The sequence below is a fragment of the Capsicum annuum genome, chromosome 9 (assembly GCF_002878395.1).
Source record: "Capsicum annuum cultivar UCD-10X-F1 chromosome 9, UCD10Xv1.1, whole genome shotgun sequence".
Taxonomy (NCBI): domain Eukaryota; kingdom Viridiplantae; phylum Streptophyta; class Magnoliopsida; order Solanales; family Solanaceae; genus Capsicum; species Capsicum annuum.
Window position 1 is genome coordinate 161,483,155 of NC_061119.1, and position 12,905 is coordinate 161,496,059.

A 12,905-nucleotide genomic window follows, 5' to 3' on the forward strand; every position below is an offset into this window, starting at 1 on the left:
GGGGATCTATTGTATGCAAAGGGAATCAACATAGAGGACACTACTAACTCGGAAGCAGAGGCAGAAGTTATATTATAAGCAGCTACACATTGTAGTCTGACACATCACAACAAAGTTATTTTGCAGACAGATTCATTAACTTTGCAAGAGATCTTAAAAAAGAGAATAAGACTGTACATGGAATATTTCGAAAACAGCATAGCAGATATGGGAATTAATGATAGACAAACAAGTTCAGTATCAGCAAATATTAAGGGGAGAGAATCAAGTAGTAGACTATTTAGCTAATCTGGCAATTGAGAAAGAAATTTTCTCATTCACAAGCTTTCTGGAGTCCAAAGGAAGAAAATTAATTAACAGTGATAAATTACAATGCCCTTACTTAAGATTGTCAACAACAAAAAGGTGAGGGGGATGGAAAGGCTACAACTTAGTTTTTTCACATGCATTAATTTACAAGCCAAAAAGGCAACAAATATAGTGAAACAGTGGAAAAAATGTTACAATCTGAACACTTATGGTTCCAAGCATTCCATTATCTCCATACCGGTCATATCTGTGGATTCAGAAGATTGGAAAGGGGCATGCAATACAAAGACAAAAATGAAAGTCAATTCATTTCAAACTTAATACAAAGACAAAAATGAAAGTCAATTCATTTCAAACTTACTCAAAATAGTTAACATCATCCAGTTGACAGGATCCCTCAACACAACATAGCTAAAAACAAGAAAGGAGTCCCATCCACTGGAGAACACAGCTACATCAAAAGAGAGCAGCAAATGAAGCGCAACTAAAGAGGAAAAAGAAAAAAAAAATAGAGAACAAAGAAAAATAACTCACTTCTGCAAGCTGAAATATCTACACAACTGAGGTATCCAAGGTACAGAATTGATAACCCAAAGCAAGAGGTGAATAAAATGACGATTGAAAGGAGGCGACATGGCTCAGGTGCCGTAGGGTTGAAGAGGAAGAGTGAGTGAAGATTTTTTCAAAAAACCCTACACTATTGGGTATATGTAATAGAATAGGTGGGTTGGGTCGGGTGGGTCATTTAGAGTAGATTTTCCTGGTTTTGTTTCTTTGGACGGGTTGGCCAATTTGTGTGAAGACTATTTTTTGTTTGTTCCCTATTTAATCAAATCCAGAAAATTTAAACAAAAAAAAAATAAAAATACTAATGCTTCAAATGGTTCTTGGCTACCAGATTCCAATAGCGGAGAGCCTGAGACTAAAACTACTACGTTAAGAGCAGCCAATAACTATGTAATCCTTTTGGTCGACGGATTCTGCACCGTACCACAAGTGAAACGCGGCTGTATGGAACATGCAAAAAATAACTGTATACACGATGTATAACAGAAAGATCAGTAAGATTTCAGGGGAGATAAAAATTGACTCCTGCTTCTGAGAAGGTAATACGTAAGGAGACAGCCAACCAAATTCTAAAAATCAAGTTCCACTGAAACAATCCCATTGACCTGAATACACTAAACAGCACTTCTGTTCCTTCAAAACTTCTTAAGTGGAATTCGAGGGTTTTTTTGCTTGGTTTACAGAAAATCTTGGCAATACAAATCTGCAAGACACCTACAAGCCAAGGATGAGATCTGATCGTCAAACAAAATCCTATCCCTCCATTTTGTTTTTTAAGCAACGGAAATACCAACTTAACTATTATACAGAACTTGTCTGAGTACTGTAGTACATCATACATGTCGCTAGCCTTTTCCAAAGTAAGAAAATAGGGTTGGCTGTTTGTCACCAGCACCTTTAGCTTTCTTTTTTGATGGGCTTAAGTGCTTGTTGACCCTCTTGGCAAGCCGCATTACATTTCCTGAGAACTCCTCATAATCTCTCTTGGTTTTAGAATCCCCACTTTCCTCCCAAGGCAGAGCAAAAACGTTTGGTTTAATATCCTCAGTCTCCACCTCTTCCAAGCTTTTCACATTATCATTAGCAAGGATACCTACATTTTCAGGTGGATTTCCAGTTTGCCAAGTCGATGAGTGTTTACTACCTGACTCATCATAGTCTTGCTCAACTTTTATGTCAGTGGCCCTAGTAGAAGTGAAACTCTCCAGTCTGACTGGGGAACACAGATGACCCACATGGTCTGATTCAGGTTCCTGTTTCAAGCTCTCTGTCTGATCAGTACTCAAAATCTCTTCCTCTGCAACTTTGATATGAGACTTCTGCCCTTGTTCGTCTTTGTCTCCTTTCTTTGAGAAAAATTGTGCTATTGATCTGGTCTCATTAGCCTTGAGCTGCAAGTACAGTTTAAGTGTAAATAATAGGCCCTTATTAATTGATCATCAATTCTATATCTCCTGAAGTTAATGAACCATAAGGGAAGAGCCTGGAATAATCCAAATTTTGAATCAAGTAGGGCGATAAGAGGGGTGAGAGTACATAATTATCTCAAGGACAGAAAACGGAATGGATGGATAGAGATCAACCATCTGAAGATGATACATGCTCGACATAGATCCTATGGCCTACTATCATCTTTGCACTACACAAATGACAGATCTGGAAAGACACATGTCCATTATACACCTATGACCTCTCTAATCTGTGCTTTTAAACAGTTAAGTGCATTAACTGGAAAGACACATGTCCATTATACACCTATGACCTCTCATCTGTGCTTTTAAACAGTTGAGTGCATTAATATGCATTGGAGGTGGTCTCTATTTAGACTATCATCAGCAGATGAAATACATAGGGAAAAAAAAAAGAGAATGTATTATATTACAGATGAGCTGCCTGGAACAATAATCAGAAGCAAACTTATTAGTGATGCTATGAAACCTTATGATTGAGAAAATAAAAAGCTAAAAAAGAAAGGCACCTAGCAACTGGGTATCATACAAGGAAAACTCAAGCACAGATGAGTTTGAAGATGCTGGTGAGTTGAAATAACGTGAAGTCAAATCTCTGACAAGCATAATAGATTCGTGCAAGCAGAAATTTGCTATTTCTCAATTACAAAACTTAGTGGATAATGTCTAACGAGATAGGATTAGGACTCATATCATACGCCTACCACAGATCTCAGATTGTACTACTTTTGCCGTTGAATCAGAGGCCTGGGGGCCATCCAAGCACTATTTTCTCTTGCATACATATAGGGTTTGACAAATATATTTAGCATAAGCCTTTAGCTGATTTAGGGTTCGCTCACAACATGAAATGTATGACCAAAAAAAAAAACCAAAGCAATCAGTACCTCTTTGATGCACTCTGGTCCACCAAAAGAAGCCTTACCCATTGCAGGTGTTACAGGGTACCAAACCTGCAATGAAGATAACGTTTAAGGTAACTAGATGTCAAGTCCACAACACTTTCTTTCTCTAAAGATTGATTGTTTAGAAATATCACCAAATCTGACTCTTCATATGGTTTCAATAGTGTGTCAATGTTGGATGATGGAGAACCACTCAACCACATATCAGCAGCATCCTTGTTTCCAAGAATGACAGGCATCCTGTCTAAATGACAATTTACGTGTAAGTCAAAGCAGAAATATAACAAATAGAATCTATCTTCAAATCAATCTGCTAGGTCTCAAAAGTAAGACAATCAGATAAGACAGATGAGAACAAAATTCTTGACATGTGAAAAAATTATGTATCTCCACAAGTTGAACAAAGAAAGTTGCAACAGGTCATAGTCGAAACTATACTGAAGATTTATTTTCCATTTAAATTATTCTCCAATTTCTCACCCAAAAATACTATGTAAGTCAGCTAGAAAGGACAAACATCCTGGAAGTGAAAAATTATCTTTCCACATATCCCTGACGTGACTTTGAGATGTAGATCTCCTTTTTACTTTGTTGAACAAGTGAATAGAAGAGAAAGAACCTGTCTTGAACTGGATCAAGACAAACTCCTCACATAGAAGTCGTGTATGTAATAGCATCCATGGTGGCATACCTCTCTTACAGGACTTGGATGAAGTTTTGGAAGCTACGGAGATGCAAGACGATGCCTAGTGTGGAAGATGAGCCCAAGAATTATGGTGAGGAGTGAGCTAAGTGCCACATGTATTTCATGGTCCACGAGGAGGAAGATTAGGGCACACATGGAACCTGAGAGGAGCCCAAGAAGGGTTGAATTTCTTGCAAAAACTGAGCTGCCAAAATTATCACTTTTTCCCTTATTTTTTGTTAAGGTAGTTTCGGAAGAAGTGTGACATTAATTTTAAATTTGTTTTCTTAAGTTTCCTAGTTAGGTTTGACAATTTAATTAAGGCCATAAATGTAGAATCTGAATCCAAATGCCATGCTAATGTGTTCGAGATTTCCACTATATATGGGAGTGAATTTTGTTCTTTTGACAAAACATTATTATCAATGTTATTGGGAGTTCTTTTCTTTACATCTTTGTGTATTGGCAACTTTGGGATTTATCTTACAACCTTAAAATAACGATTTGTTTTAAAAATTAAGATCAATTCTTTGCTTGATATCTATGGATCTTATTCAAGTAACTTAAGAAGGTAATTAGTCTTATATTAAATATTGTCCTTAGTAATTCAATTTGATTTCTTCATTCCTTCCTATATGCCTTTCTAGAACCCATCTAGCAATGTGCGCATACAAAGTTCATGATGCAGAACTCATTTGGTTCATCCTATTGGTATGACCCATCAGAAATAAGTATCTTCCAAATAAATGTGAGAATTCCAATGAATCCCTAATTGTCTTATTTCGTTAGTCCATCGACAATTTCCTAAATTCAGATTGACAAAAGTACCATGTGAAATCTTCATGTAGTGATTTGAATATAGCTTTGTATGACTTTTCTCTTCTATTTTTGTATTTCCTCCCTTTTATTTTCCAATTGTTGATTGTTGTTGAGTTATTCAATTAGAGGTCTAGATCACTTTCATCTAAGTTCTTGAATTGAATCTGTTAGTAACATGATTAACCCTAACCAGCTAATTACGTCTACTACAATCAATTAGTGTTGTTAACAATTTTTTTGAGATTTGGGAATTTATTACTCTAATTTCACCTATCTTATTTTTCTAGTCTTAAGTCTTAGTACTTCTTGCTCTGCATTATCTTCTTGTTTTTCTTTCAAGTAACTAGATTTTTATCAGTATGACATCCCCTACATATACATGATTGTCTTGTCTTGTCTGTTCACATATTACCAACGTGTAAAATCCTTCTATCAACAATGAGAGCCAACATGCCCATGTAGTTCCTTAAACTCCCATCAAGTTGGTAGCATCCCAACAAAGTCAATGATGCCAGGCCCAAAAATTTTTGAGGGCAAATTGTTAGGGACCCTATTTGTGGGGTGGGGTGGGGTGGAGGGAAGTTGACTCTCAAATCTCTGGTCCTTGATTTTTGTCCTTCAACACTTTAAGTAACAAAAAAGCAGCCAAAAATATGCCTAACACCGAAAAAAAAAAAAAAAATCTGCTCGACATAAGTTTATATGTTTGTATCATAATATACAAGTTAAGCCTCCAATTATGCGGCTTAATTCCTACCAAACTTATGCTAATAGATGTAAAAAATGAATCTTGGGTCTAATTCAATCTCAAAAGCTAGCTCATGAGAGGAGGATTGCCCAAATCCATATAAGCAAACCACCAGTCCATTCCCACCAATGTGGGACTTTTACCCACTCTAACGCCCCCTTCACACCCAGGGGCATCTGACCCTAGCATGTGAACCAGGAGCCCAAACGGAGATGGACCTAACTCTAATACCATGTAAAGAATGGATCTTGGGCCAAACTCAACCTCAAAAGTTAGCTTATGAGGGGAGGATTGCCTAAATCTATATAAGAAAACCACCGGTCCATTCCCCAACTAATGTGGGACTTTTACGATTTTACCAACTCTAACAATAGAGGCGTAAGTTCAATTCAAAACCCAAAGTTATGTCTTCAAAGGAATAAAAAGATATTTTGCTTAATTTCTATAGAACTTATGCTCTTATGCCTCAGTTTCAGAATCCACAAGTTATGATGTAAAAGGCACAATATAACTTAGCCCGTACAAAAGTTATGTCAATAAAGGCAAAAGTACTCTAAAAATATGTTGAGGGAATTAGATACTACACGGCTTGTGCCAAGTGAATTAGATACTATACAGCTTATGCCGGATAACATAATTACCATAGAACTTATACTTGACGAGGCAAAAGTTCTCTAAACTTATGTAGAGCGAAATTAGGTCATAGATAAGGGTACTTTGGCCCACAAATTTTAACTAAATGAGCAGTTAAAGACCATCATATTTGAGGGAAAAAATAAAAGACCACCCCGAAATAGGGGGAATCCGTGCAAAAACTTCAAAACGCTAACTGCTATATTGCAACATGAATAAGTTGATTTCCTCCATGACATAAAAGCCAGAGCTAGTCGAATTTCTTTTCCTTAAAATGACTTGCTGATTACCAGTACTTGTGGAAGGAAAGTTCACAAATTCAAGGTACCATATATTCTCATTAACATTAGACAGACATACTTGAACCATTTCAAAGATAAATTTTCCTTAGTTTCTGGAGGACCAACTGACTAGATGACCTACTCTTAAGGAACATGTAATGGAAGTATATATGGAGATAGAATTAGTTTACACAAACAGCTGTACACTTTTGTTTTTCTCTCAAATCTCAATCAAACCAGGAATTATAAGATGAAATAATTGATATTGGAGCAATATCAACGCATATTCTTGTTATAAATTTAAAATAGATTTTATGAAGAAGTAACAATAATGTTATGAGGCGAAGTATTAGAGTACAATGTACATCAAAAATAAAGGAATTCTACCAATAGTCAATAAAAGAAAACTAACCATGGAGCCATACTAAAGATGAGGACACCGAAGTTGTCAATATAGTAAATGTGTAAAGAACCTCTCCTGCATTAAGAGAGGGAAAAAATCTCAGTGGTGGTATTCAAGTTGTCCAATGGACGTAATTTGCAAACTAAAGTAAGTAAAACAGCTGCACTCACAAGTGCAGTATTTCAAATCCAAAAGCTAAGTACACAATTAATATAAAATCTGTCTATTGTAATCAGGCTCACATTTAAAATAAGAAAAGGACTACAGACTGGTCATTGTCAAGATATTCAAAGTTGTTCCAAATCAATTTTGGATGCCGTAAGAAAATTAAAAATAAAAAGACCATGAATTAGAATGGTGTTAATAATTGTGACCCCTAAAAAGGATGGTAATTGGTAATTCACCTTTAGGATTTTTCCAAGAGTCATAAAGGGCAGCAAACACCAGGGGCTGGCCATCCTTAAAATGTATGTAATAAGGTTGCTTTTTTGACCCATCATTTTTCCACTCATAAAATCTGAAGAAAATTGCATCACTGAGAACCATTGATATTGCAATTGAGACAAATTCTGCTATTCTAACAACAAATGAGAAATTTACATGAAAGAAGCTACGACTTCTCCAGAATGTGCTATAATTTTTAATAATTCTACTCAATATTTCTTTTCATTTTTAGGAAGGAAGCCAAATCATGCAAGTTCCGTTCACTTGAAGTTATTGATGGCATGACCGTTATCAAGAAAATCTCAGTTTGACATGACAGCTTTGTGAAAAGAAATAGATAATAGCAGATTGGACAAAGAAATGGATACTCTCATAGACTTGTTATAGATGAAGAAAGAACCTACCCTTCAACAGCAACCAGGCACCTATTCTTTGGGACAAGGCGGCGAAATGAAGCCTTCGCCTTTATTGACTCAGACCGAGCATTAAACTGCAAACAACCATGATCATATACTGTTTTGTGTGGCCAAGACAACAAGATGCTCAATCGATATAAGTAAGGTGTGATCAAATCTAAGTGAGAAAATGTCATTGTATTGTGAATGGTTATCGTCTAGCTTCTATCCTCTTCCCCAAAAGAATTATTAATAATTCTTAATAAAATCAGACAAACTACATTAAACTGCAAACAACCATGATCATATACTGTTTAGTGTGGCCACGACAACAAGATGTTCAATCGATATAAGTAAGATGTGATCAAATCTAAGTGAGAAAATGTCATTGTATTGTGAATGGTTATCGTCTAGCTTCTATCCTCTTCCCCAAAAGAATTATAATAATTCTTAATAAAATCAGACAAACTACACCAGATAATATATATTCTTTTTCTATTCCTCTTCCCAAACCCACTCCCATGACCCCACACAGGTACTAGAAGCAGATGAAAATATTGATGGAGTATTTTAACCGTTACTCGTGTAGTAGTTCAACAAAGCAATATTAACTGATTCCAGAGATAAAAAGGAAGTTACAGATTAGGAAATTATATGATATGTCCCCAAAATTTAATATCACTCTGAACTTGACAGATTGTTGCACAATTACAGGAAATGATAACTAGGAACAAAAATAACCTAAAAATCAACAAACATAAATCTTCCAAGTCAGGTGACTGGAATCCTAGGAGAACTAAATGAGCAGGCTAAAAATCAGCAGAAATTGTTGAGAAAAGTTAGATGGAAAATTTAGACATCATCAAAGATTTAATCGCTCTTTTACATATAAGATCAATATATTGTCAATAGAAGTACACACAGGTAGTATGAACTGTAAAGCAAACGCGAGAGTTCAGTGCCTGCAGCTAAAATAAGTTCAAGAGTTTATTTGAGATTTTGTTTTAAAAGCTAGGAGCATGTGGTATCTTTATGCCCTGAAAAGGCTTCAACAAACAAAAATAAAAATATAGTACTGATTAAGGGGGCATTTTGTGTAGATACCATATCATATCAGACATGACATTGAATATTGCGCTGTCTGGGACTTGGATTTAGGTTTCATGTTTTTAAACACCTTACCAAGCATTATTCAACATCTCAACAAGGGTGGTATTGTCGATTGGGGTACTATTCCTTCTATTCAGCATGGAATAGACTAATTTATGGCCTAAGAATTTTTAATACCCTAGGTTTTCAAGCTCTAGACCCATCAACAATAGGCCATTTATTTAGCTTCCAAATGCCACTAGTTTCGCTTTAATCCGATATCGTGGCAAAAAGTTAAGGAAAATTTCTTGAAGGCCTGTCAACTGTCACTACACTGGTAACAACCCGCTATCAGTCATAACGAGTCGTTGTGGGTAGTCGTTGTCACAACAGTGAAGGATCTCAAATTTTAGCCTAGTGGTGACGAGTCCAGCGTACAACTCGTTGCCAGTCCTAACGAATCGTTAGGTGGACCCATCGTCACAACAGAAAGAAATCCAAAAAATCAAGTCTTTGACCCGACTTCTCCTAACGACCCATGATCAGACCTAACGAGTCATTAAGAGGGAAGTTGTTGTCATAATAGAAAAGATTCAAAACTTAGGACCTCAGGTCACGACTCAGACCACGACTGGTGACAAGTCGTAATGAGTCGTGACAACTGCTTACCAGTCAAATGTGATATTTGCCAAAGACACAAATATGATGTTGCTTCTTATCCGGGGTTATTACAACCTATGCCTATTCCTAATGGGATTTGGACTGATGTGTGTTTGGATTTTATAGAAGGCTTGCCTAAAGTACAAGGTAAAGAAGTGATATTGGTGATAGTTGACAGATTAAGCAAGTCTGGTCAATTTATCAGTCTGCAGCATCACTACACAGCTCAAACTGTGGCTCAAAGCTTCCTTGACAACATTTTTAAGTTACATGGGTTGCTAGCTACCTTGACAAGTGACAGGGATCCTAGATTCATTAGCACCTTTTGGCAGGAGTTGTTTGGCTTATTGGGAGTTCAGTTGCAACAATCTACTGCCTATTACCCTCAAACTGATGGGCAAACTGAAGTGTTGAATAGAACATTAGAGACATATTTGAGGTGTTTTTGCTCAGACAAGCCTAAGGAATAGGTGTCTTACTTTCCCCTTGCTGAAGGGGTGGTATAACACTACCTATCACACTACCTTGAAATGCACACCTTATGAGGTTCTATATGGTCAAAAACCTCTTATCCATCTTCCCTATTTGGCTAGTGAATCAAAGTCTGAAATGGTTGATAGATCATTGATTGCCAGAGAAGTTGTCATCCAGCTTTTAAAGTTTCACATTCTCAGAGCTCAGCAAAGGATGAAAGATTTGGCTGACAAACATATGACAAGATTTTTGAAGTAGGTGATTGGTCTACTTGAAGTTACAGCTTTACAGATAAGTTTCAATGTCAACAAGGCCTTCTAACAAGCTTGCCGCAAAGTATTATAGTCCTTACTTGATTGAGGCTAGAGTGGGTATTGTTGCTTACAAACTACTGTTGCCTAGTGAGGTGCTTATTCATCCTACATTCCATGTCTCTCAGCTCAAGAAATGCCATGAAGTTCCTGTGAACATTGCTCACCCTCCAGTTATTGATCTATCCAATCCCTACTGCTCCACCCCTGAGAGAATTCTAGACAAAAGACTGGTTAAAAAAGGTAACAAAGTAGTGGAACAATTTCTTATTAAATGGGGCAACTTGGATGAAGATCAAGCTACGTGGGAATTCTCTTCTGAGTTTCATTTGAGATTTTCCACTTTTAATCCTTGAGGTCAAGGATCTACTGAAGGAAGGGGTATTATTACAAGTATGCAGCATGGAGTATAAAGAAGAGAAGAAAACAGGAATTTGAGCTGAGCTGGCATTGATTAGTTAAAACTGTTAAAATGATAGTAGTAGGTTAAAAATCTGTTTTACTGTAGCTGTTACTGTGGCTGTGTCCCAAAGTTAGTTAAGGCGGTTACAACTATCCAATTAAGAGTTTTAGCTATATAAACCATTGTACTGATTGCTACATCCATTGAATAACAACAAATCTCTTCTCTCTCTCAATTTATTCCTATTCTTAGCTAAATTCTCGGATTTTCCCTGGTTAGCACACCAGTTTTTCGAAGATAATTCCTAAAACTTCTTCACAATTGGCCTTCGATTATCAATTGTGCATCACAAAGCAGCTTTTACTTTCAAAGTAATTAAAGGTACTTCTAAATTAATTAGTGTTTCATTCAGTAAACCTTAAGGTCTTAGTTTCATAAATTTATTTATATTTACTTCATTAAATATAGACCTTATTTTTAGCATGTTTCCATATTTTTAAAGATTTTTTCAAGTAACTAAAACTTTATGGTATACTTCCTGAGTATATTTACATTGACAATGCAGTAAGACAAGTATTAAATATCACATCTTATAATGTGACAAAGTGTTCTACAAAGGCAATAATGAGAACATAAGTTAATCCACTTACCCAAACAAAAACAATAATTTATATCCCAGTTTTATCACAATGAACCAAATCATAATCTCCATATTGTGCTAATGAATATCTTCACACTACAACCATATATATAACTCATTAAATCCGTGCTCACTTCTATCTATAGAACCATTGTCCGTTTCTTGTGAACTGAGCTAATAAACAATAAACTCTGAATTTATAATAGCAAGGTGCTGGAAAAAAATAAGACAAATCTGAAACCATCCTCCAAAACGAAAAAGTGTACAATCAGTGGCAAATTTCCATTTACCATCTTGTAATGGTCAGGCTTTTCAGTTTTCTTAGTAAAGCTGGGAACAAGACCCCATTTCATGCAATGAACAACAGCGCCGTCATCGTTCAGATCATCGTCTCTCCTTACCACGGGTACATTGAACCCCGGTGACACATTATACGACGGCTGATACCTAAAAAACAAGTTCACACTATTTCATTTTCGGTTCAAAAACATCAACATTTCAAAAAAATCAACGTTTCAAAGCCTAATAGCTACTGAACATTAAAATGTTTAATTTGAAAGGAAAAATAATAGTAGGTGAAGAAGAAAGCAGTTACCGGTTCATGTCAATGTGACGGACGCGGCGACCATTGAGGTGACAAGCCCTTGGAAAATCATCGGGCCTGAGAGTGCACCGAGCTCTTCCGCACATCAGTTAATCGGCGACTTGTGGTTTTGCTTTTCGCTTCTATTCTGGAAGGATCAAGCAGAAACCAAAGGCGGGAAGAGAATAGAGGGAACCCCATGGGTAATTTAGTAATTGTCTGGAATGTGCAATTGGCTATTGGCCGTTGATTACAGTAGCATTGGTCTTGACAATTGAGATTCTTCTTTCCCAAATCCTAGGCATTTGTTAGGGGAACGGGCAAGTGGACAACTTTAAGATAAAAGATTTTGTTATGCCAATAGTGAGGTGTAAGACTGGCAACGGACCGGAATTCAGAACGCCGGACCGGTTTAATCGAACGTCGGATTGGTTTAATCGAACGCTGGATCGGTTTAACCGATATTGGAATCGGTATCGGAAATTCCTTATCGTTTTTGCTACCGGAATTGGTGTTACCGAAATCGTTCTTATCGAAATTTTTTCATTGTTCGCATCAGTCTGCTTGCTGCCGGTGTGGATCGGAGCGATACCAGAATTATCGGATATAAATTACGTAGTGTACAGTAATATAATTTTGTGTTAATTTTTATCCCCATAATTACTACAGTTTTGTTTAAGAACTTATATAATTTATATAAAGTTTTCCATAACTTTTTTGGGTTAAAGTTTTTGTTTTACAATTTTACTTTAAATTATTTATATCTTAACTTATTGGCATTAATGGAGTATATAAGTTTTATATATATAGTTATTTATATAATTTATTAATATATCTTAAAAAGTTTAGAATTTTAACATAAAAAATATAAGTGTAAGTTAATATAATATTTTTAATTAGTTTAAGAAGTTAAAAAAATTGTTAACTTTATAAAGTTTTGTATTAATTTTTTTTCATAATTGCAACAAACAAAAGACAAATTTTAAAACAAAATTAGGCGAATAGCCGTTATATTTATTCAAATTTCGTACGTTGTACATTTATTACAAAGATATTAAATGAAAATCTAATCTACGCAACCACCTTC

At 35.9% G+C, this 12,905-nt stretch overlaps 1 protein-coding gene and 1 long non-coding RNA gene across 2 annotated transcripts; both read right to left on the reverse strand.

Annotated features, from left to right (window-relative positions):
- Positions 1–296: 296 nt before the first annotated feature.
- Positions 297–794, reverse strand: LOC124887414. The gene is made up of 2 exons (XR_007045123.1): positions 671–794; positions 297–556 (listed from the first exon to the last, which is right to left on the reverse strand). It is a non-coding gene; the product is annotated as an uncharacterized LOC124887414 (long non-coding RNA).
- Positions 795–1,443: 649 nt separating this feature from the next.
- LOC107842486 (abasic site processing protein YoqW) lies at positions 1,444–12,390 on the reverse strand. The gene is made up of 9 exons (XM_047397070.1): positions 11,831–12,390; positions 11,526–11,682; positions 7,668–7,753; positions 7,224–7,336; positions 6,829–6,894; positions 3,385–3,494; positions 3,233–3,298; positions 1,688–2,267; positions 1,444–1,590 (listed from the first exon to the last, which is right to left on the reverse strand). Exons 1-8 carry the CDS (start codon positions 11,923–11,925, stop codon positions 1,722–1,724), a joined length of 1,239 nt encoding a protein of 412 aa, XP_047253026.1. The 5' UTR covers positions 11,926–12,390; the 3' UTR covers positions 1,444–1,590; positions 1,688–1,721.
- Positions 12,391–12,905: the final 515 nt, after the last annotated feature.